General features: G+C 38.2%; 1 protein-coding gene across 1 annotated transcript in view; it reads right to left on the bottom strand.

The window, feature by feature from the left end:
- Positions 1–860: 860 nt before the first annotated feature.
- The window catches only part of LOC139954609 (uncharacterized), a 68,821-nt gene continuing 43,749 nt past the window's right edge, over positions 861–25,932 (bottom strand). The window contains exons 2-8 of the mRNA XM_071954509.1: positions 19,651–19,813; positions 18,816–18,919; positions 15,501–15,568; positions 13,454–13,634; positions 10,384–10,445; positions 8,931–9,052; positions 861–6,448 (exon numbers count right to left, since the gene is read on the bottom strand). Coding sequence (XP_071810610.1) covers positions 6,282–6,448; positions 8,931–9,052; positions 10,384–10,445; positions 13,454–13,634; positions 15,501–15,568; positions 18,816–18,919; positions 19,651–19,813 — 867 coding nt within the window. The 3' untranslated portion in view covers positions 861–6,281. The remainder of the gene's footprint in view (positions 6,449–8,930; positions 9,053–10,383; positions 10,446–13,453; positions 13,635–15,500; positions 15,569–18,815; positions 18,920–19,650; positions 19,814–25,932) is intronic.

Below are 25,932 nucleotides of genomic sequence, written 5' to 3'. Positions count from 1 at the left end.
TGTAGCTGGAAGAAATATGAACTGGTCTGTGGTGTGGTAGCTGGAAGAAATGTGAACTGGTACGTGGTTTGGTAGTTGGAAGATATATGAACTGGTGGGTAGTTTGTTGGCAGGTTTCAGGAAGCTATGTGGGCTTGTTCTATGGTTCAATAAGCCGGGTGACATTTGAAATGGTCGGTGACTTGGATGCAGGAAGAGATATGCTCTTGTCGGTGGTTTGGTAGCTGGAAGAGATATGGGCTTGTCGGTGCTTTGGTAGCTGGAAGAGATATGGGCTTGTCGGTGCTTTTGGTAGCTGGAAGAGATATGGGCTTGTCGGTGGTTTGGTAGCTGGAAGAGATATGGGCTTGTCGGTGCTTTTGTTGCCGGAAGAGATATTGACTTGTCGGTGGTTTGCTAGCTGGAAGAGATATTGGCTTGTCAGTGGCATGGTATGACCAATGAAGACTCAGTTGGAAGTAGCAGGATGCTGAGCTGATCGGTAGTTCAGTTGCTCCATTAAATTTGGCAAGGTCGGTCATTTTGTGACAATCACATACATTTTCGCTGGTCCAGGGACTGTGGTACCATGATCTTTGGACTGGTCAGTGGTCAGCTTAGGGAGTTTTCGGACCCTGATTTAAATGTACTATACCTAAATTACCATAATGGAACTTTTTTTCATGAAGACAGGAAGGGGCAGCATGATGGCACAGGGAGGATGCATAACGGCACAGCAAGAGGCAGGAATGAGCAGGGGCCGGGGGGGGGGGGAGGGGGCGGGGAAAATTTCCATTTCCCAAATCATCTCATAAGAACAATCGACAAGAAAGGAATGGTTAAAGTGAAGAGAGATATAAAAAAAGAGGAACAAAGAAATATTGGTGGATAAAAAAGGGAGGTCAAAATTTATTTTCAATCACAGTAAAACATAGCGTGCTGTTATACAGTAGCATTATTAATACAATATAGTATTAACGCAAATAGATAAAAACAATCGTAATTCCGTGAAGGTTAAACTCAGACAATATGCACACAGAGCCACAAACTGACATTAGCAGGAGATTCAGTACTTCAACTCAATGTGTCAGAAAGCTCCTTCTTGATGGTATTATGTGGGGTTCGGAAATAAGGGGGGAGGTTGGTTGGTGGTGGATGGGAGTAGTGGGTGGATAGTCATAAAGGAGGCGGAGGAAATATAATCGGTGATTCTCACCGCTCGACTCTATACAGCAACATCAAACCAATCGTGAATCTAGACCACATCCACAAAGGATACAAAATTCCCATGTTTTTTTCGGTTTTCTAACTTTCCAAAATATGTCCAAAGCTTTCGTGGTTTTCCTCATTTAGTGCGCGCTCTCTTTCATTTAGTGCGCGCTGTCTGTCATTAAGTGCGATTCACATTTCTTGTGAATATCACATGACAGACCGAACTTATTTTTCAGATGAGTAGGATCGTTATTAGTTGTCAACTCACATCCACCCCCCCCCCGCCCCCTCATATCAACAACCACTACCACCAACCTAATCACTCCGTCATGTGGCTCTGTGTTTATACTCATTGAATATCTGTTAACATCCTCTCAGCGCACTGAGATCAATAACTGTTTATATCTCTCCTAAATATCGCTAATAAGCTTTAATACAAAACAAAATATCTCGTGTTATTAACAATACAGCAGATTAGTTGGAAATGAATACTGTGTAGGCTATTTATTATTATAATTAGTCGTAGTAGTAGTATAGTTGTGATGTGACTTTCTATCAACAAATGATTATGATTTCTGGTATATAATTCTAGCTACTTGTAAGTGGTATTTTTTGTCACAAACACAGAGGTGATAACCTACCAGAGGTATTAATTTGACATAAACAACCACTGTGAAATCGGTCTCCTTTTGTCCCCATTTCGGTGGTTTTCTTACATTAGATGTTCGTGTTAAGGTGTAAGGCGTACCTTTCTCCTTCTACTTTTCACCACCTTCTTCAAAAGTTTCTTTAGGTGTTGAGAAGTCACCGGTACACAACTTGGTTATGGCAACGTTTAAAACTTTACACTAACGTGCGTACATACATGAGGTATAAAGATTATCCACAATAGTGTCTTTGAGTAGGACAAATCACCATGGCAACACAAGTTTGGGTATGTCCTTAGTGGCTAACATTTTTGCATACAGGAATTAATGGACAAAAAAATATATACCTAGCAACCAAGATTTCAAGCCACAGAAACGCACACAGGAATTAAATGCTAGTTAATTTTTTTTTTTTTTTTTTTTTGATCGTCCAAAATCCACCCTGTTAATTTTTCAATTTTTTTGTCGTATTTTTTCATATAAAAATAACTGAATCCATTCTCATCTAGACTATAATTGACATGGGTTACGAATGGTACCACACACGGCTAAAGAGAGAGGTAACGGGAGAAAATCACTTTAATATGACACATCAAGAGAAGAAAAAAAATCATTTTTTGTATTTAATCAAAGAAAGAGAGAAAAAGACACAGAGAAAATGCCCAAAACTGGTTTGCTTATTAACACGCAGTGCCAACGAGATATTTACTGAACGGATAACACGGAAAGGATGCAAACACGTTGACAGATGACTGGAAATAATGGAAGATAAAACAAAAGATGGGGAAAACAAACTAGAGGACTCGTCATTTTTAGACAAAAGACTTTTTTTTTGGCCTCTTCACAAATGGGAAAAATTCATCTTGTAATCTTTGTCAAATCAAAATGTTAAAACAACATGGTGCAGGTTTTTTGTGGATAGAAAGAAGGATGAAATCCCTCATGACAATAATAATAATCCCTATAAAAGCATGAATTGTCATTGATAAAACCGTCTGGATAAAAGGTAACGTTTCAATGATGTAAGCTCCAAGACTGCAGGTCCTTATCAATTTGAAAACTCCTCACTGAGTTTCGAAAACGCAGGGTTGTCAAAAGAAAAAGAAAAAAAACATACAATTCAAATCAGGTCATCGTCTCAACATGCAGCAAAACAGTTGCAAATCTACACTCGGTTGACTTTGTTTATTTGGTCAACTGTAGCCGACCGAGTCTCTGATAGCTTGTACAGCTTTTAGCTCTCTCCTGGAGATTAGGTGATTCGGGAATTCCTGTTTGCGGGGAGGATGGATACTCGTTGAACAGTGTTCAAGTCAACTGCAAACATGTATGTATCACATGCTTCACAAATATAACCTTGCTCTTAATTGACAGCCTCAATTTTGACTCCCCAGGACATGCATAGCCCAATAACGACCCAAAAAAAATCCATCAATTTTTATGAATGTTTCTTGGCTTCTTTTTTCATTCTTTCTGTCTATCTTTAGTTTAGCTTTCAATTTGAAGACGTCACAAATTTAAAATTGAGAGGAGCAGGACCTCATCCGAGTTTTCGTTTCTTGTTCAAACTTGAAAGGCAGATTCTTGCTTCTTCAAAAGCTTTTTTGCTTGATAATAATAAAATACCAAATATGAACATCAAAATTCAAGGTCAACTTAAAATGGTTTTCAAAGTGATTGGAGTCGTGGGAAAACGACAACAATTTTTTGTTTTTTTCGTTTTTGGTTTTGGTTTTGAAGGAGAATTCTGCTTGCTACCTCAGGCTCTACATTGAATTAAGACATGATGGAGGATGCAGGGAGGAAGGGTAGGTTCTACGATTAATTTTAACAATTGGTATTCTCCTTAAACACATCATACAAACTTTTATCTAGAATGAAAATGTTTCTACAGAAATGAAGAACTTTTAAAGGAGCAAAAAGAGAAAAGAAAAAAAATAATTAATGAAGATGATGATAGCGACGATGTTGATAATTTTCGTTACAATGCTTAAAACCTACTCATCACATACATAACCAAATCCCTACTAAAATATTTGACATATATGTACAAAAACAAAAAAATGACTGTAATGATATTGAATATTACTAGTTGTTATGTTAAGTAATTGAATAACCGAGCAAAGAGGCTAGAGAGCAAAAAAAAAAATTAAACAAACGGAATTTTTTAACCTATCTGAGTTGATTCTTAAAAACCGAAAAGTTTAATTTAATAATTGTTTGTGTGCTTGTCTGTCAATCCTTTTCCCCTTAATATCTTTAACATGTTTTATATTACGACTAATTCTTGAAAAAGGAAAAAAGGAAAAACCAACATTTAAAACTAAACTCTTTTACAAAATTACTTAATTTTGGAAGCAGTAGCAATATACACATCTTTGCAAGAGTTAGGAAGTGTAAAATAAAAACTTAGGAACCAAGATAAAAATCAAAACCAAAAATCCTACAAGGGGAAATGAAACAAAAAAAATATGAGAAAAGAGCCCCAAAACAAAACAAACATGAAGTTAAAGACAGCACTTAAAGACTTATAACATTTACAGAACTTACTCTCTCGAACACACCAAGTGATGATTTAGCCATTTAATTTAAACAATATTCACAACTCAAACAGAGGTCACAGAGAAGTGACCTTTCACTTCCTGCCAAGTGAATTGACAATGACATGGTTTATTTCTTTTCCACAGTTCTTTCTTAATTTTTCTAAACAACTTCCCAACCTTGATAAGGAGAACAGAAAAGATATTGAAACACGATCATACTTTTAGACTCGTAACTTTGACATCTTCACCCTCCCCCTCTCCAGTCCTTTCGGAATTACTCTACCCAGAATACACCTGACTTGCATAATATATATATCTCTCTCACTCTCCCTTCCCTAACTCTTTCCCTCTCCTTCAGCTTAATTGATATTCGTATCTTTGGCAGCTTATCAATTCTCAATCACACACACATACACACACAAAACAATTGCATTTTTTGTTTTACCATTTTTTTCCCCACATTCACTCATGTTTTCATTTGTGTTTAGTCAACTTCCTCTCTCTCCTTCCAAAATGCAAGACTCGACTATTTTGCATAAACCAAAGCCGCTTTTCTTCGAGGTAGACTGCTTATTTTGCTTTTTCGATTGACGTTCTTGAGGAAGAGTGACAAGGAGGTGAATTTTTGCGGGCTTGTAATCCACCATTGTTCCAATTTTTAAGCCTCTTTGTTACGATAGAGCAAATCCTTAAAGCAACACGTAGAGAATGGACAGGATTTTTTTTGTTTTAATCTCCTTGAAGAGGATAATCCACTTGATTTTATGTCTCAGCCCCTTTTTCATCCCCCCTCCTCTCATCTTACTCTTCCCTACCCCCCCTCTCCCCCCTCTCCCCCTCCCCCTCAATCCCCAAAACCCTAATCCTATTTATTATAGTAGTAGATATTTATTGAGCTCCCTTTTAAAGACACCTGCATTAATAACATTCAAACATTTTGTTGTGTGAAATTCACTCAACAGTCTAACCGACTGGACTTTACGGTTAAAACTTGACAAAAAATTAAGCACCATACTGATGGCTCCCGTCGACCAACTAAACTTGTTGACAGACACATTATTAACGAATCTTCTATATTTATATGAGTTGTAGGACACCTACTATACCACACTTTACTAATTAAAGAGATTCTACATTTTCACCTCTCTCTGCAAAGCCCACCATGTACACAGAATCTTACGACCACATTCCGTACAGAAACGGCCAAGATACGAAAAAACGAGCCAAATGTGAATGTTTGGCGACATACGTTTTGTACACACAGACTTGTTGGCTGTTTGCTATGAATATTCATTTAACATATCAACTCGACCATGTTCATGCGTTAGACCAGTCGGGGGTTGATGACCCATGATATGGACCGATCGCAGCACTGCGCCAACATATCAAACACCGTTGGCTTTTCCTACCTCCGTTACTATATCGTAATGATGATAAAAAAATCGAACTTTGTTAAATATGACGAAAAAAGAAAACTGTCTCTTAGGTAAGTACATGTCCAAATAACACACCACAGATCTTGCAAGAAATATAGTGTTGAAAATGGAAAAAAACCAAAACGAGAGAAAAACCCCCAACCGCTTTTCTAAACTCGATATTAAAAAAAGGTAAAAATTCGGGAGGGAGGGGGGGCATATTATTATTTGGCTGCCCATACTTTCTTTTTCTTTTTGGTCAAACAATGTCCATGTCTAATAACTGACAATAATGTGTGCACGGCCCTTCCTGTCACAACGTCCACAACCGGTTTTTTTCTTTCCTCCCATGATGGTGACCCCGAGAGGAAGAGAAACAAGATCTAATCAGAGGACCCTGTTTTATAGTCCGAGTCCTTTTTCGTGTTATGTCTGTTGGCTGCTTTGGGGACGCTCCGGTGAAAAAGGCCTTAGATACGATTACATTATGCATAGAACTCCTTGGTTTCTTTCCAGTAGGCGGTCGGATCTTTCGACTTGGCCGGTTCGTCCAGAGAATAACTACCCTCGTCCTTCTTCTTGAGTCGGTAGACGACAAACAGGAAGAGCAGAATTACAGACAGGAGGATGACGATGATGCCACCGACGATAGCTGTCAATCAAAAAACAGACAAATACAAAATAGGAGATAAGAGAAGGATTGAGAGTTCATACCAACGACAACGGTTAAATGTTTTACAAGAGAGAGAAAGAGATTGCTGTTACAAGAGCAGCTGAAGAAAGAGAAAAAACAAAAATAAAACAAAATAAAACAAAGATCATTGAAAATGATTTGAATGAAAACAGGGTTTCATTAAAATTCCAATGCTATGCAGAAAACAGTAATGCCTATATTGGTAGTTATTGGTAATCAAAATCACTGAAAATGAGTTGAATTAAAAAAAAATTTACTTTTAATTTACTTTTTTAATTTACTTTTAAAAATACAAGAGAGAAAAAGAGATTGCTGTTACAAGAGCAGCTGAAGAAAGAGAAGCCTAAATCACTGAAAATGAGTTGAATTAAAAAAAATAATAATAGTAAAATAAATTTAAAAAAAAAAAAAAAGATTGTGTTCCCACAGTTAATCCAGCTGGATTTGTTTTTTACAACTAACATTCTCTTATCCATCCCCCATCAGATTTTATTACACATCATAAAGAATCGCGAAAAAATCTCGAAAAACTTTGTTGCATCTCTGCAGGGAACAACCACACAAAAAAATACAAGGAAACATTCAACCTACACCTGAACACCCTTCCAAAGCAGAAGACAACCCAACCTGGATCTAATTTGCATGTAACAATCGGGGCTAAAGACAGAACGGTCGGTATCTGTTGAGAATAAACTAGCAGCAGCCTACTGTTCCAGTTTTTCCCTGTATTTCTTTCCTTTTTTAGTTGACAGAGAACAAATCTTTCAAACTCTACAGCGAGATATTGGAACGTGACCAGGAAGGCAAGGAGAATCTAGCCCACACGTTACATGAGGATTCTTACAGGGTTCTGGCATTCGAGTATCAAATATTAATGTCATGTCCAGGCGAGTAGGAAATGATCCAATTGAAAAACCTTTGATAAACATCATTGCAGATAGGCGAAAGATGAGACAACACAGGTTTCCTATAGTACTTCCTGTAAACTACACACCGGAAAAGCTGGGTATCGCGACAAGTTCACGTCGGTTCACGACTACCATAATACCACCAATTCCAAAAGAAAAATGATAGGAGATAATATGTCAACATTGCGGTGTGCCTTTCCGACTTCAAATGTATCGGATTAAATTTCATGGGAAATCATTCGTCCCAGGTCTTGCCAAACCTTACACAGAAAATAAAAGGATACAACGTTTTATGTTGCCTCACTTTTTTAACATTTTTATCTCTGGATCATGTTTTCTTTTATTTGGAGAAATTTCTCGATCGTCGTGGCACAGGATATGTATGATACATGACGCTACTCCAAGCAACAATCTGTTGACCGTAGTCTACTAGGCTCTGCAAGTTATTTATATACTGCCCTTGATAAGAATGAATATCAGAGCAGGTCTTGCACTTTGGAGGAGGGGCAATGGGGGGGGGGTGGATTATAGTTTTATCGACCACCCTTGAAACCCTCTGTATGTGACAGTTCTATTCTGTTCGGTCAATATAAAACACTAGTGAATGGCTTCACTCGTTTTCCTTCCTCCTACTTCAATTCTGTTTGAATCGCAATAAGTACCTCCGTGTTTTTAATGTTACTGAACTGCAAAATGTTGGACACTTTCCTCACATCCATTTCTTTTTCTCTTATCTCTCGCTATTTGAATTTAAGCCTCTGAAGAACATCCTGCTAGGATCGACACATCGCGCCCTCTGACTGTTACATATTTACATATTTATGTTGCAATAGGTTAGCGGTTAGCCAACAGTTTTACTTCTCTCACACGTTGATCAACAAGAATTGCATCATCAATTACTTGCTCTTTTAACTTTTCATTTGAATGCAAAAAGAAACCCAAGAAGGGATGTTTGATATCATATGATGCAATCTAATTTTGAGCTTTACCTTAACCAAACTGAAAAAGACCAAACACACAAGAAAAATCAATTTTTGAAAAAAAAAAGAAAAAAAAAATTAAATACCCTCTGTGACGACAACATTCCTGAGACAATCGTACCGTGCGATGTTACTTGGATCGGTGGAAACTGACATTTACATTAACATTACATTTACATTAACTGCCATTTTTTGCTTGGAAAATAATTTTTCACCTTTAAGAAAAATAACCTTAAAATATAAATATCCATCTAGAGGGGGGGGGGGGGGGAATGGGTTAATGCTTTTAGTGATGTGTGTCGGTGGAAACTGACATTTATAGTGAATATGGAAATTTGTTTCGTAACAGGATCGAGGAGTGGGAGGATCCATGGGAGTGATTCGCTCAGTGAATGTCCTCACTAAGATGATCTTTTACCTCAGATCCCTAAAATTACAAATTGCGATACTTTTCATTGATGAAGCAGACTTTGAAGTAACTGCCATTTTCCTTGGGGGGGGGGGGGGGTGGGTGAATGCTTTTAGTGAAGTGTGAAGGGATCCTGTTTTTACCTGCAATGATAATGGGATCTCCCAAGATCAAATCCACGATGTTTTTCTCTTCTTTGTCCACCTCTCCGTCCGGCCTGTACGGGTTGTACGGGTTGTATGGGTTGATATTGTTGTTATTCTTCCTGTATTGAGACAAATGATTCGTGGGCACAGAGTAAGTAAGAAGATGGCACAGATTGACACCAAATTCATGTTGTAATGAGCATTACTTAATAACAATAATAATACATCATTGTTATCTAGTGGCAAACAAAATATGAAATCATTCTTGTAGCGCTTAACATAATAGTAACAGTTAAAACATATATGCTTTGGTGAAAAGATACATTTTGAGTGCTGATTTGAAACCATTCACAGTATTGCACATTTTTACATGTTCTGGAAGTGAGTTCCACAGGCACGGTGCACCGGATGCGATCGTTCTCAAGCCATAAGTCTGTGTTTTTACTTAATCTCTTGTAAGGGTAAGGCCTATGTAGGTAGGTAGGTGGAAGGCAGAGGGAACTGATACTCAGAGACTAGAATTCAAGACTACACTGGGTCTCACGTCTTTTGAGATGTCTTGACTGAGGGGTTGAGGGGGGGGGGGGAGATATTTTCAAAGGTAGTGGAGAGGTGAGCCGCTAGAATCGTCACTGGTAGGTGGAGGAGGGGGGGGGCAACGCTGGGCCTCAAGTCATTGGGAATTGCTAGAAACAAAAGGGTAAAAGGATAGTGAGTCCTTTGACACCTGATTGACTGACGGAGGAGAGGGGAGATTTCAATCCAAGCGAGTTATATCCGGTTTATCCAAGCAACGCTGCCCAGCCCTAGACGTGTAAGATCTAGCTAGATGGGGTGAGGTGACATTTCAATAACAATAGGACGCAGAATCACTTAGACATGTGAATGACATATAGGGAGTGTGGAAGGTTGGGTACTTTAATCTTGGCAGGTTGACCAATAGTGTATCTGAACAACACTGGGCAAAGAAAGATGGAGGCTGGTCAAATTTGCTGCTGTCATGGCGGGGGAGATGGTGGTATGGCAGAGGGGGGGGAGATGAGCTTGAAAGATGGGATAGTGCATTTTGCACTTTAGTTTGGGTACTGCAGGGGTGTAGAGTGTATCATCTAATTGATGCTAAGTTAATATGCATACAAACATGCCAACAAATTGAGTTAAAAACATTAATACAAATATTCTCTGTAACGTAGCTGCATTGCATTTGATGATGATCGTTTTTGCAGATTCAGAACAAGGAAGTGATAACCAGACGTTAGTCATTAAAGTGATTATCTAACTCACTAGTTGCATGAATATCCTTTCAAAATGAAAAAGGATTAATTCAAAAAAAGAGAAAGTGGAGTTATCTTCTCCAACACCCATCCTCCATCCATCCTCCCCCCTCCCCTGGCCCCCCGCTTTCCCTTCCCTTTTGTTTGTTACTTATGTTTACAGGATTGGTACTTACTCTGTTGTTTCTTCCATCGCATCTGGTATGTTGTTATTCTCTGTGGTGGTGGTCATGGTTGGCTGTGAGATCGATCAAATTAAACACCGTTATTTAAACCTTGCATTGAATTTGCTTTCAACATAAAATGAGAGTAAAAGAAAGATTTGAAATATCTGCAAACAATACCAGTGTGTAAATTTAGCGGTCGTCCGGTCGTCCGAGACGACCAAATTACCTGCCGGACAACCAAAACTTGTCAAATCGTGAAGTACTGGTTGCCCGGCAGACAACCAAAAACTTTCAAAAAGGCTGGTTAATGTTCCGTCAAACAAACAGAAAAAGATACGAAACAAGTGTGAAACCAAAAACTTAAAATGAAATTTCAAATAAGAAGAAACTCATTCCAAACTCTGCCTTCATCTAATAAATAATATACGTAGGAAGGCCAAGCCCTCACATTGACATGGACGACTCAAACCAAGCTTCATGGTATTTTCTGTTCCGTCCGTTTGTCAGCAAAGGCCAATCAGAGTTCAGGTTTACCCCCACGGGCAAAGACCCCGCCCATCCACCACATTTGTTTTGAGAAACAAACACCAAGTACACACTCACAACTATAGGTCAACGGAAAACAACAAAACACATTTTTGAACGAACTTCTTTCATTATTTCTTTTCAAAAAACCACAACTCCTTCTGACAAGAACCAAAAGTTCTCCTACTCCTACAGATCATTAAATTTGTTTGAAAATAAATATATCATAACAATCAACTGCAAGGTACAGGGTTACCAAAACTTCATTACAGATATTTTCATGCTAAAAATAAACAATGATGCTTTACCAAGATTCCCGTGATTGATTGGCTAATAGTCCCTACCGATTGTTTGCAAACATTCTTGCATTTTCAGTGCTCAATGAACAAGAAGTAAGATGTTTAACAACAATTACTTGCAACGTTTACTTTCCCTTGTGTAGAGATAACAAAGTTTGTGGTAAAGACTATCATATGTGTGCACTTAAATATCATAACGTTAGGCCTTGCCTCATATTTGTAACGTACATTTTGACAACAATCACTGCTGGTACGAAGATACACTTGAATTGTTTCTGAGACTATCACGTAATATTTTAATCATTGTTTTGATCAGAAAATGTTACGAGTTTTGTGGCAAGCTTACATATCTGATCCGGAAAGGATTTTTTATCTCACAGTATGTTTCTTTTCTCTGCAATAAGAGTTGCTAATGTGAAATGTGCATTCATACCACAGTAGTTTCAGTTGCAAACTTTTTCGCGGCTCAATTGACCACGTGCTTCAGAAAAGTTTATTTTGGAGCAACATTCGTGTGTAAACTTACTTCCGTATTTTAGAACACTGAAGTTTGATTTTTTTATCGACATTGCGTAAAAATCTATTCACATAGGCCTACTGTAATTTTCGCACAGATGATTGTTTGCAAAGAACCCAGGATAAATGTTGGATCAGATTTTAAAGATTTGCTCAAGTTTAGTTGAAAATGAAGTTCGAACAGGCCTATGTAAATGCAGTAGTATAGTGTGGAATTTAGCGAGAGATATGCACACTGTAGGTACAGTGATTTTGAAGAGTTTGGCTGTTGGATGCGCTGCAAGGTCAAAGCATGGAGCTACTACAGAGATGGCGAGTAGGGAAGTACAAGGGCGGATGAAGGAGGGGGCTGGGGGTATTTTTTTTTAAACAGCAGGGTGGGCGAAAGGAGGAGTCGGCCGGGCCGCCCCTGTCAAACACCGAAGTAAAGACACTGAGCCATCTGCCCTATAATATTGTGTATAACATTCACAACGTATAGGCAGTGATACTGCACTAGTATTAGTACAGTAGGTCACACAATAAACGCAATTGGTGTTCGATCGGGACTCAAGCTTTTTTTTACAGGACGCAAACTTTTTCGGGGGCTTGCGTCCCTGGGATGCAAACTTTTTTTCGCTAATAACATTACTGAAACTGAAACACTAGACCAGTACTATGACGCACCTACAGCTTACCACGTGGTTATTGTATCGTTACGCCCTGCAGCAAAACATCATGTACCTAACTAATGTACACAATCTTTGCTACAGTCAGCATTATTAGAAATAAAATCCAGCAAGGCCGCGGAAAGAAACACAGAATTTGATCTAGAATCCATGAAATCGCTCAACATTCACGGTTTCTTAGGAGTCCCAAACAAGTATTTTTTTCTGAAGATAAATTACTATAGCTTTACAGGACGACCAAAATTTCAGCAGGACAACCAAAAATTGGTGAGCTGGTTGTCCTGGGGACAACCACTTCAAATTTCTTAAATTTATACACTGAATACCCTGTTATTTTACTACACCAAATCGATCACGGAAATTGTCCGCATCACTCGTTAAATTTGTCTAAAAACACGAGAAGTCTTTGACTGCTAATACACAATATTTGTGCAATTATGCATAACTTCCTCTCTATTGAACTTGACAAACTTACAACCACACTCTAAAATTCTTGTCAGATTGATGATTGGAAATTTGGTAGATAGTAATGATTAATACACAAATTAATACACACGTTAATTATTAATTAGTACACAATAATTAATTAATTAATACACAAATTCAAATTATCAGTGACAGGTAAGAAATGATGAGTAAACACTGCCAGTGACAAAACTGGTATTGGGTAAAATACCATTGACAGGGTACAATGCCAGGGACGATGAAGGGTACCCTACCATAGGGCGCAATACCCTACAATACCACTCTACGATGATAACAGTGGAGTCAAAGAAATGCCAGAGAGGTACTTTCAGTATGAGGGGACAGGTGAGGGAGAAGAGGAGTACGTAGTGCTTTTTTTCTCAGTCCATCTCAAACAAGTCTCCAAACTGATAAATCTGATAATAAGCAAATTTTTGATGATGTTCATTGAAGACTCTTTTGTGAGCTTTGACGAGTCATGCAATGTGAAGGGGGGCATGGGAGGGGCATAGTTGATGGGGGATGGGGCATTGGGGGGGTTTGATAGAAGTGACACGGTGGGGTTGGTAATAGAATACAGCTTAACTTGACACTAATTTTGCTTACTTCTAGATCTCTAGCTTTGACGACCAAGGAAGAGGCGTTGGCACTTAGGTCGTCAAATTTTCCTGCGGTCATCCCTCCTTGAAGGACTGTTTTAACAGATTCTTCCAGGAGATCTTTGTTGCCATCGAATGTCGAGGTGACAATCATGGTCACTTCAAAATCTACCTTAACACTGCCAGGACTGTGGAGAGAAACGGAAGGGAAAAAAAAGAAATGCTGTTAATTGAAATTTCTGAGTATGAAAGCCACCATTGCAGGCACTAAGCACAACCAAAATGTAAACCCACTTTCCTTTTGTAATGTTTATAAGCTGATACAGTTTCAATATAGCTTTATATGCAATTAGGTTTTTCACAGGGTTGTGGTATATAGTGTGCCAGGCACCACCAATTCTCAACAGCCTTCCATTGTATTAGGCTATGAGTTAGGCTCGGCACACCAAAATGGGGGCTAGGAGATTTGACTGATATCTCCAAAGTGAGAGACCCACATAACTTTAGCTGTTTGTGGGATTTTTCAGCAGCTGTTGCAGCTATTCTCTATGACATGGAGCCTTAGAATGTAAAATATATTTTTATCTCGACTATGAAAGCCTGGTTGGTTAAGTAAACACTGCTGCTAGAAATGACTTCATGAGACTAGCTAAGAATATACACAGTTCTAAAGATCACCCACTTCACTCCGAGTTGATCTCTCTGTGCAAAAGAACCAACAAGTACAATCTACGAAATCCTACTATCTTGCCAACTTATTCTTCTACAGAGCAGCCATTTATATTCAAAATGGGTTCTTAGAATCTCTGTAATAATCCTTTTAATCTTTCAACCTTCTTATCCTCCATCTTATTTCTTATTTGTTCATGCTTTCATGATTGTACATTTTACGTCTTTTGTGTATCATTATTATGTGTCCTATTTATTTATAATTTAAATTGGAATAAAGAAATTGAATTGCATTGAAAATGCCTTGTACAGCTCTACAGAAGGAACGCTTTTCTTGAGAAGGGGTAAAAGCAAGAAGACGTTGGAGTTGAAGAGACTTCTATATGAATAAGCTGGTATTTTACAGAGACTGCAATAGGTTGACCCTGTTTACGGAGACTGCAGTAGGTTGACCCTGTTTACGGAGACTGCAGTAGGTGAACCCTGTTTACGGAGACTGCAGTAGGTTTGTCCTTCTGGCATCAGTTTCATGTTCCAAGGTTTTGTGTAGCAATTTTCAAGGCTCTCAAGTATGTCTCATATATTAAATTTATACTAAATTGGTTTCTGTGTACAAACGCCTGCTACATACACGTTTGCACCCGCATAGTAAATTTTGCCCAGTTCCCATATATAGCATTTTGCATCTAAGCATTTTGGGTTCTGACACCGGATAAACTATCCGCCCGTTCTTGGTCCGATTTCCCCTTCTGACGTTGTGAGGGTCGATATGTGGGCGCAGGTTTGTTACGTAATTATGCATGGTTACCTCGCTCCATGACCGGAGCCTGATATAAGATCGCTAAATTACTGAACGATCAAGGCAAGCTACCAGTAGCTTATAGATTTCAACTCTTCCCAGTAACATTAACACTGTCTGCTGTATAGTCTTCACATATTTCGGCTCTCCATGCATCTGTTCGACAGGAGAACCGACGTTGACTATTGCCTTATCAACCCTACACCTGTAACATCCCATCTATTGTACTTTGAAAGGAAAAGGAACCCATCAATGACCTGGAAATTCCAAAACTTACTGGTTTGGATATTTACAAGTGACCAGATTACCTGTCTCCCCACAACCTCAGCACCTCCTTCTACCGTGCCTAGAATGAACTGGTAACCTTTTAACACTGTGCGCCCAAAGGACCGGACCACCCCCGCCCCCCCCCACCCCGGTCTATGCCCTTCCTACTTCTGTAAACCTACTGCAGTCTCCGTACGTTGAATGAGGTGTCAAAAAGTTATTCCCCATCAAAATTTGATAATGTGTGTCCTAGCAACAGAAACCCAGACAAACAAATTTCAAAATGAAAGGGGAAAAAAGGGAATTTTTTTGTTTTTACCTGAAATTCATAACACTGGCTGACCGATAGCTGTCACGAAGTGGACTGGATTCAAATGTATCCATCAACTGTAGGCAGAGAAGTAAAAAAAAAAAATAACAAATCCATGTATTCAAGACAAGGACTGGCTATACCCAGGGACGTTTCCTGTCAATAACCTATATAGAATAGATCTGAGGTACGTAAGCACTAAACGAAGCAATTCTACCATATAGATGTAAAATAATCAAGTTACACACATGATAGTCTTTACTCAGGCAAAGTTTACATTATAATGTATCGTCACCTATACTGTACGATCAGTAAGACCTAATTATTCCTTCAATGCAACACACTGAAGCAACTGCACATGTATATGACAGAGGACACGCAAACACTGACACACATATACTGTACACGTATAGCACATGTTGTGAAATCAACAGAAAATACCAATTTTACTTCAGAAGATTGCTAAAGAGGCCGCTGGGATTTCCAAACACAGACTTGCACATCAACGTAGACAAAAAAATGTTTTAATATCTTCCGAAGTGAAGCGTAAGAGCTCAGTGAATAACAATCAAACATTTGAGAGGTTTTTTGCGGAGAGAGTGGGACGTTGACGTTGATGAAGATGTTGGTTTAAGATAGATCTAAGTTACGTGTCTCGTGTGAACATTTGTGTAGATGACATGTGCGTGAGTCATCCCAAAAATGGGACATTCGTGCATTCCGTGCTCCTTTTCCCATTAAAATTAATATGCATGGAAAGTCATGCGGGCAGGAAAAAAAGGTTGACAATCAAATGATCCATTCGGTAAGTTATTCAATAACAACAATCTGTAGGACATTAGTCTTACTTTGATGAAAATCCTCTTTTATCATTTGATGAAGGTGACCAGGTTTGGTTAAAAGAAGAATTCGAATCAAAGCACAACCAGTTGCTTTAAATGCAACCAAATATTTTTTTTTGGGGGGGGGGGGGGAATTACTTGCTGCTCTATCCACTGTGTCTCATTGGCAAGAGACCTGTTAAATATCAAAAAAATATCAATATGGATAATTCAGAAATGCCTCGACAACCAACACGATTGCATTATAACTCTGTGACACAAAAGAGAAAGAACTTTCTTCCAAATACAGGTCAAAATATCTATCGTTACATCATTTGGTCTTCTATTTGCTTGACTGGCTCAATTTTAAACGAAACCGTCAAGATAGTTTCAAAAAGTGTAACCAAGACCCGTCATCCGATTGGAAGCAATTTTTGATCGGAAGTGACAAGTACCACAAAGCAGGTCAACAAAACATGACCTCGGCGTAACCTACCAGGAAACAGACTACCCCATCAAAATGTTAAGTCAACACAGACTGAACCTGCTGGTAGGGTGCCAGAGGCCAACTGCATTCATTAATTTGTAGATTAACTCTGCGAGGCAAACACAAAAGAACTGTCGAAACCGAAATTGGACCTTCCTAGGACCAATACAACAAAATCCATCACAAACTTGAAACAACTGCATGTTAAATGCACTTTAGTACATCGGGCACCAGATCTACAGACATAACTCTACATCATTTGGTACCGTCACTGTTCCTCCATCCCAGGACACCCCCAGGAAATGATGAGGAAAATGTCAAGCAATCCAACCCCCTCTCACCCCCCCCCCCCCCACATGCCACTTCTCACAGGGAATATCACCATTGACCTTAGAGCAACCATTGGGGAGGGCTGTGATCACAGAAATTTTGGTTATAATTCACTGTTTGGGATTGAACCAGACACCAGGCCTGCTGAATTCTAGACCACTCGAACCTTTTCAATCATCAGGCTATTTAGTGGCTATTTCATGGCTATTCAGGCTATTTAGTGGCTATTTCAGGGCTACATATTCAGTGGTAAAATGCAGATGGATTTCACTGATTAACAGTAGAAAGCAGAACCCATTTTTTTTTCCTGTAAGTAGTTATGTATATAACACAAACATCAGATGAAATAGAGCAAACAATGCAGAGAAATGGGTACTGTTTTTTTTTTCTTTTTTCTTTTTTTTCTTTTCTTTTCTTTTTCTTTTTTCTTTTATTTTTTTCTTTTATTTATTTATTTTTTTTTAGGCACTTAAAATTGCAATTTATTTGCAATTTATTTGCAATTTATTTGCAATTTTTGCAATTTTTGCAACTTTTGCAATTTTTGCAATATTTGCAAAATTTGCAATTTATTTTGCAATTTATTTGCAATTCATTTGCACTTAAAATAGCAATTTTTTTTTCTTTTCTTTTCTTTTCTTTTTTTCTTTTCTTTTATTTTTATTTTGTCTTTTATTTTTTATTTTAGTTTCTTTTTTTTTTTCTTTTAAGCACTTAAAATTGCAATTTATTTGAGCAAACTTGGCTAAAGTTGTGAAATCCTATAAAGCAGGCAAATTTGATGCTCTACGAACATGTGTTAGGTATACATCTAAAAAGTACAAGAGCTGATCTTTGCACGAAAACGTACAAAAACAGCTTTTGAACTGTCATATAACTAGATGATATTTTTATCATATTTTTGTATATATATTTTGCATATTTTTAAGCTGCGGAATCCATTTTATTATATCTTCATTTTATGATTGATATCAATAAATTTTACTTTACTTTTACTTTACTAAAACTGGACTGAAAACGTCAACAATCTGCGTTCTTTTCCATGTTCTCTCATCATGTGCCACTGATACGATAGCTGACTTTGGCTTACAGTGAGAGCACTATAAGCGGCAGCCTAGCTACGCCGGTCAGCGGCGGTCAGGAACAACTTGGACCCCCATTGCCTGACCGGTACGAATTTCCAATTTGCCGGATGGGCACGGAAGTGGGTGAAAAATTCCCGAAAAACACATGAGCAGCAACCTTCATATGGGACACACAGTACTGCCAACTAGTTTGTACTTTTCCGCATTTCGTTCCGGGAATAACGATAAAAGTACAGGGTTTGCCCAAAAGAAAAAAGATTACAAAAGGCCGATAATGTTCCGATCTTCTCTTCGCTCAGCGTTGGCAGCTAGCGGCGAGGAAATTGTTGCAGTATCTTCATGGGGTATATTTGGTGCTTTGGAAAATATCGATTATCGATTTGCACACCTACAATCTGTCTATGTAAAATTCACCCTAAACTCAAACGTGGCCGAGCTACTAGCCCTGACTATATGATATGCAAAATTGATGCAAAATGGGAAGTTCAAAAGTTGACTCTCCCAGAGAAAAAATTGATTTAACAGATGATCTGCCCATATTGACATTTCTATGTGGGTGGGAGGAGGAGGCCTGTTAATGAGCTTGGTTAATTATACTCACAGCTAAATTAAAAGTTTGTTTCAGCTGCTGGTATGCAAGAGTATCCGGATCGTAGTATTCAGGGATGAACTCCTTATTTAAATGCAAAGAACCAAGTACAATATCTGCAAACAAAAGGGAGAGGAGGGAAAATACAAAAAAAAAATTATATTTCGTAATAGTTGTCAAGATTGCTTTCAGTGGTGGTTCACTTGTTCACATCTTTGAAATGTTACATAAATCGGTTGAACTTGCCACAATTTGGTGAGGCTCCACAATTGAGACCTCTCCCCTCTGAAATCTGTGAATTACTCTTAAGTCTGGTAAGTCAAAAATTGCTCCAGGAGTGATGAATATTGCAAACAAATTTCCTGGATTTTAATAATATTCAAGATAGAGGGCTAGCTGATTTAACGTTCTGGTAGACTACATTTCAGGACTCTCTCTCTGTTGTGTGTAGCGTGAACTGGTAATCTTTTTATCACCGGACACCCTTAATGACCCGATCAATACTGGCCACGAAGGATCCACCCCCCCCCACCCCCCCTTCTCATCTTTTCTACAAAACCAAAGTATCTGACAGTGAATTTCTAGACCTGGACAATGTGATCCTTTTCAAATTTCTTCATCTGGTTCCCCCATCTAGATATCTTTTGATATTCACCTTGTTGCTGAATTCTATCATTATATTATTATCACATTTCTCCTGTAATATACCTGTTGTTGGAGTGTCACTCGAGAATAAATATCTGGTTTCAAAAATGGAGGTTTCTCGGCGGTTCTTTCTCGAATTTAATATCATCCCTGATTATACTTGTACATAGTTTTAGATGTCCTAAGGTCAAAGGTCACTCACCTACATTGTCATCCCCAGATCCTGGCTCTGAATTATATGAGGAGAAGGAGGATATCCAATCTGAATCTTCGTCATCGCTGTAATACCCACCACTACCATCCTCCTCCATCTCATCCTCCAAATAAAAGTCGCCCCCTGTGTTGATGTCATCGTCTGGTACTGCCTGTGAATGAAAGCAAAGAGACAAAAATAACATTTAGTAACGTTTTAATGCACATGTAAAACTGCTGAAAGATATTTTTAAGTCCGGGAGGGGGGGGGGGGGGGAATTAAAGTAAGAATAATACATAGATACTTTTTTTCATTTTTTTTTTCATTTATTTATTTCCAGCATAAATATAAATATTTATAAACAGGACATCAAAAGTGAGTACGTAATAAGAAAATATTTTTATTTTACTATAGTACAACTCCCATAGAGAGTTCTTTTCCCTGTGAGAGGAATAGGTTAAAGAGCAGTATTTGGAGGAGGAGGAGGCAAGTTGGAAATGGGATAGGGGGGTCCAAAAATCTCCTCTGTGATATGAAGGAATAGGCAATTTGTTAATGGAGGTGTGAGGGAGAAGGGGGGGTGGATGGGGGAGTCGAAGTTCGTTTACGAAATTCGGTATACCAGAGAGAATAGTGGACATCTTCAAGTGGCTTCTTTTTTCTTTTTTTTAAATGGGAATTTCTGAGAGTACTTACTGTACTGTACTTTTATGGGGTAAAACTATCGTTAAAAATTAACAAGAAAAGAACCAATCAATTTTTGCACGTCCTTCCTGATGAAATTTGTGATCAGAAATTATGAAAAGGAGGGACCTACATGGCAGCCACTCCCCCTGTTTAAGACTTTGTCCATGCTATGCATATTCATGGTGATGCCCGGTTATGCATAATTCATAGAAGATAATGCATAATGCATATGATCAAGGTAAGAGTAAGTGCATGATTATAAATTACATGAACACAACAAGTAATAAAATTTCAAGAAGGGGTGGGTCTTCTTCTTCTTCTCCTTTTCCTGACTTTTTTTTAATTTTTATTTTTTCCTTCCACTCTTCAGTGATGGTGAAATACAGCTACTTAGCATCGCACAATATTAGTATCAAAGTATAAACATCCCAAACCAAGCAAGAAAGGAACTGTTAAAATGTTAGAGAGCTCCAAATTTTCCCCTTTGCATCTCTAAGGTCTTCACTCTTCAGTAAGGGAAGTGTTCCCGACAACTATTCTTCCTGTCACAACAGACCGATCTTTCAACCGAATGAAACCAATAACAAAACCACTTAATGTCTGTCATCTGGTATCCATTTGTCTATAGAAGCAGTATTTGCATTGTCCTTAACATTGGGTCATTAATTCATTTATCCTTATATAAATAAATGTCAACTGTCTGTATGCTGTTGTCCTCGGCTCTTGAAGAGAGACCTTTTTGGAGGACTGAAAGGTAAGTCCCTCTGCATTTTATTCCAAGAGGATACATGTGCTAACCATCAGTGTGATTCAGTCAGGTGACACACACACAACCATTGTCAGTGCCCTTGGAAGGGGGTCACTGGGGGCGGGGGGGCGGTGGTGCAAGAATGTTACCAGTTGATAGACTACGGTAGATTAGGTGAGTGTGTAGGTACGGGAGACAGGTGAGAGTGAGGAGTGATGTTAATCCACCCATTATTATCGCTCTATGTGATAGAGATAACTGTCATGAAACAACTCCTCCATCCCCCATCCCCCTACCCCCCACCCCACATTTCACCTCATCCCAGCCAGGAGAGACACAAACCCAACAACCATTATTTAGTCTATAGATGTGAACAACTTCCCCCGATAGCTATGCTTAGAACTTCATCATATTCGATTCATGGGGCAATATCCCGCACATTTAATGTAACTTCTTTAACTCACACTCAAATACTGAACACTTCATCAAGTCTAAAAATGACATTTAAACCAAAAAAAATGAAAAACTCATTCGTGCTTGTACTGTATTATAACCCACTACACACAAAAAGGATATGAACAAACAGGGTTCAGTCATCAGATCTGTGGCAGTCATACTTTTCTAGCCTTTCAAAGATAATTAAGGGGGACACAGAGGGTACCACCGACATCATTTGCCACATGCCTATGGGGTAGTGGGGTAGACGATGGGTATTTGCTCAGCAAGGGTTGTGACTGACAGTTCATCTAAAAAAAATTTTTTTTTTTTTTTAAATCCTCCTGGAGAAAGTCATCTTAAAAATAAAATAACAACTTTTTGGTTAAGCTAAAAACCATGCTTCTTTTTTCCGCTTATTTTTTTTTTTTTTTTTTTTTTTTTTTTTTGGTTCTGTCGACCTAATCCATCTAAAGAGGTGAGATAGACAACAGAGACAAAGCAAAGCTGACTAGTTCTTCTGGACGCATGTAAAGACCGTTGGGCTGATACGCACAGGGAAGTAGACTCCAACCAGGTGGTGAAATAACTTATACTGATTAAAACAACAGCTTAGCACTTTTGTACTTGACATTGCATGCTCGAGAGAAATTAAAGCTAGATACTGTTGTTGCTGCCATGTACTAACAAGGAACGTAAAACCATTTTTAACTCTCTGCCATCCATCCCATCCTCAACAAATTCATACTCAAACAATTTGAAAACAATTTCCAAAAGTACAAATTCCAATAGAAGTACAAATTCCAATATAAGTACCAAATTTGCAACCCCTCCTCCCCTTCCCCCCCCCCCCAAAGAAAACAAACCTTTTAATAATTTTCTAACATTTGTTTGAGCATGCCTAACACACTGACCCTTTTAATACCATATCAACTAATATCAGCCATACTGTAGGTTAACCTTTTCAGTTATATACCATATCAACTAATAACAGCCATATTGTAGGTAGTCAGTTTCTGTTGAAATGGGATCAAATAAATGAGGAAGTTTCCAGCCATAGCAACTGTCAAAACAGTCCACACAATAGGAAATGAGGAACTACTTTTTTTCTCTTTTTTTTTTGACAGGCACACTACATACAGTAGTACAGAGTAGCAGGTTGGAATTATATACACTGTGCCAAATACATTATGTACAAATATCGTTCCCCATTTTCAAGATGCAAAATTGCATTACCTGTACAGCTTTTGTAACTTTCAGAAACTGTGTCACAATATGTACAAGTGACAAGTGTGCAATACTTGTCCCATGAGTTTAACAAATTTCTCAATACTTGAAATTGACATCATGTCTAAAGTGAAAGGCTTAGCTCCAGAAGGAAACAAGAGTTGCTTGGAACTGTCAAAACTAATCAGGATCGCGTCTCCAATAAATTGATGATAAAGAAACCAAAAGTTCATTCACCGAACTGTATACACAATAACCAGTGATAGCGTGCTTGCCTGTGTGTGTGTACCTTTGATACTATTTCACACTCCGTCAAGCATAGCTAGGCTACAGCCTACTAATAACCTGTATCAAGTTTATCAGACCGTACTTTCCTTTGCCAGCACCTTTCAGATTTTCAAATATTCCTAGCCCGGAGTATCGAACCAACTGACTGTGCGAATCGATGCGCAAAATATTTCTGACTCAAATTAAGGGATGATGCATTGCAATTGGGGTTGATGGCGACCTTCCATCTTTCGATGGTATTGAAGAAGACTAATATTGCACAGATCTGTCTTTAATGCTTCCCTAACAGCATAGAATCAAGATGACTCATGCAGCAACTAAGTACAATCTCTGCGGAACAGCTCCTTCCAGAACATGTAAAACACAGTCCATCTCTTGCTTCTTTTCAACGCTCTCTCAAGACTCATCTGATGAAAACTGTTTAATTAATTGTTCAATGTTGCCCAATTTCTGCTTGCATTTTTGTCTTGTACTATGTTTACTGTTTTTGCTTTGCATTTTTGTCTTGTACTATGTTTACTGTTTTTGCTTTGCTATCGCAGTGTTTGTGTCACTGCGCCATGAAAGTCTTTTTTGATGGATACCGGCGCATTATAAATGTCCATTATTATCATTATTATTACATATATACTATATGCACCTTTCACAAAAGTGGCAGCTCGGGCTTTCAAAACCTATTCTATATTTCAGAGGGTACGCCATGGAGGGGTAATGTTGTGCAATTGGTCTAATTCTACAGTGCTCTATACAGTGATGTATGTACACTAACGTGTTAGGGAACACACACTACTACTATCAACAGATAACCAAGATTCCAGCAGAAGCTCAGTAGAAATAATTAAATATATGACACAAACATATTCCTCTCCCCCCCCCCCCTCCACCCTCCTCCACACCTCTCCCAAAATTCCTTCCCTCTGCTACATTGGACAAGTTAAACCCATGTTTTCATTCATTTAAACCTACTCAAAATAATAAACACTAACGATAGCCCCAGCCTATCATATCACCGCTACTTACCTCACACAGGTCGCTGACCCTCTCTGTACCTCTAGAGTCTAACCCAACCTCAAGAAATAACTCTAACTTACTGTACTGTACCAACAGGGGGGGGGGCTCGAATTCATATACCCCCCTGATAAAGAATTTACATACCCGGCCATAATCATACTTAGTCATAACTCATTTAACGTCACATAGCTAGAACATAGCATGGGGAATAATAACCACACTTGAAGATGGGGTGCAGCTGATATACCGCTGTATGTCTAGGGATGCTTCAATGATACTCTGCAAGAACTGTCAGACATCAAGATCTCCAGAGACTAAAACAATTGATGACTAATGCTAGGACTACTACTACTACTACTGCTGCTGCTGCTCCTCAGGGATGACACACTGGTAGTAGAATACATACATGTAGTTTGCATTCTCTACCTAAAAAAATATTTGTCACATATTTAAATTGTTCCGACAAACAGCAGAGAACAAAGAAGCAATACCTTTGCAATCTCTGGTCATGTTATTCATTTATTTGTTTTATCGCCAATTGTGTACAATGGGAAAGGAAGTCTCCTATAGTCTTACTGTATAGAAAGAAAAAAAAATTAAAAATTAAAAATTAAAAAAATTAAAAATTAACTTAAATGTAAAATAAAAATATTGCCAAGGGTATTTCTTCTTTATTCTCTGTTGTCGTCGTCGGAATTTAAATATGTGACAAATATTTTTGTAGGTAGAGAATACAAGTTCAACGATTTTTCTCATTATTTTCGCCTTAAGTTACAGTAACTCGGTTGATCTTTTTGTAACATTTTGAGTGTGCTTTACCGGACGAATTATTCCCCAAACCAATCATTTTGACACTTTTTCAACAGGATTTAATCCTGAAATCTTGTACCGTAAGAATACTTTTAAACGTACAGTAGTTGTTTAAGCTGTCTGAGTGGATGTAACTGGAGGTACACAGCTGCATATGAATACTTGTACAGTGTATGAGCTGAGCACTAATTAATCATATACTTTATGATATCAGGTTATTAAACAATGATAAAACAAGCACAATAGAGAGGATCTCATACAATTGTTGTCAAGGTCGGGCCAGGTCATCTTGAGTAGGCTATGATAAGTACTTTCCTGTTTTGAAAGCTGCAAATTAATTCACAAGTACACGTTTTGAAAATGACCTGAATGCAATTGGCTGAATCCATCCTGTTATAATAAGAGTGATTGGGCAGTGAAAATGTGAAAGCAAAAGTGATACACTGCTGAAGAGTTCAAAGGTTGAAGTTTACCCATTCATACAGCGACATAACAGAAATGGGTACACACAAAAGTAGTCTCTAAAAAATCTCAAATTTTGAAGAAAAAAAAACAACTTAAGAGACAAACAATAGAAATTATTGAAGAGCTCTAAAGAATATGAGATTCATTTTATCATTAAATTTTCCCATCCCTCCCTCAATGATCAGTGCTTGCCAAGCTACCCCAAAACTAATTACACTTCCCATAGTTTGTATGAAATCCTACATCAAACAATCCTTTGCTCGCTCGAAGAGACAAGATATTTAGTGAGCCTTGAAATTTCAAAATGCCACCATCCCCATCACCTATTTTTATGATCAATTTTGCCGGATAAAACTAGTCTCATTAATATCAAATTCAGCCTGGCTAATCTGATCCACGGTCGCTCCAGAATCTGTATAATAGTGTACAGGACATTATATTGATGCAGAAGAAAAGCACTAATTTCACTCCCAAGAATTATACAAACAAAGTCGAACCGATTGGTTGATAACTCGGTGAAAATCCAAATATCACCGGAATGCATCGGTGAACTTGAAAGGAATCTAGATGCTTGATTGAAAATGTAAAAGAAGTCTCTGTGCTTGATTGAAAATTTCAAA

This window comes from Apostichopus japonicus, chromosome 17 (assembly GCF_037975245.1).
Source record: "Apostichopus japonicus isolate 1M-3 chromosome 17, ASM3797524v1, whole genome shotgun sequence".
In the NCBI taxonomy this organism is placed as follows: Eukaryota; Metazoa; Echinodermata; class Holothuroidea; order Aspidochirotida; family Stichopodidae; genus Apostichopus; species Apostichopus japonicus.
Note: the sequence above shows the minus strand (reverse complement) of the source record. Positions and strands in the feature narration are given on the sequence as shown.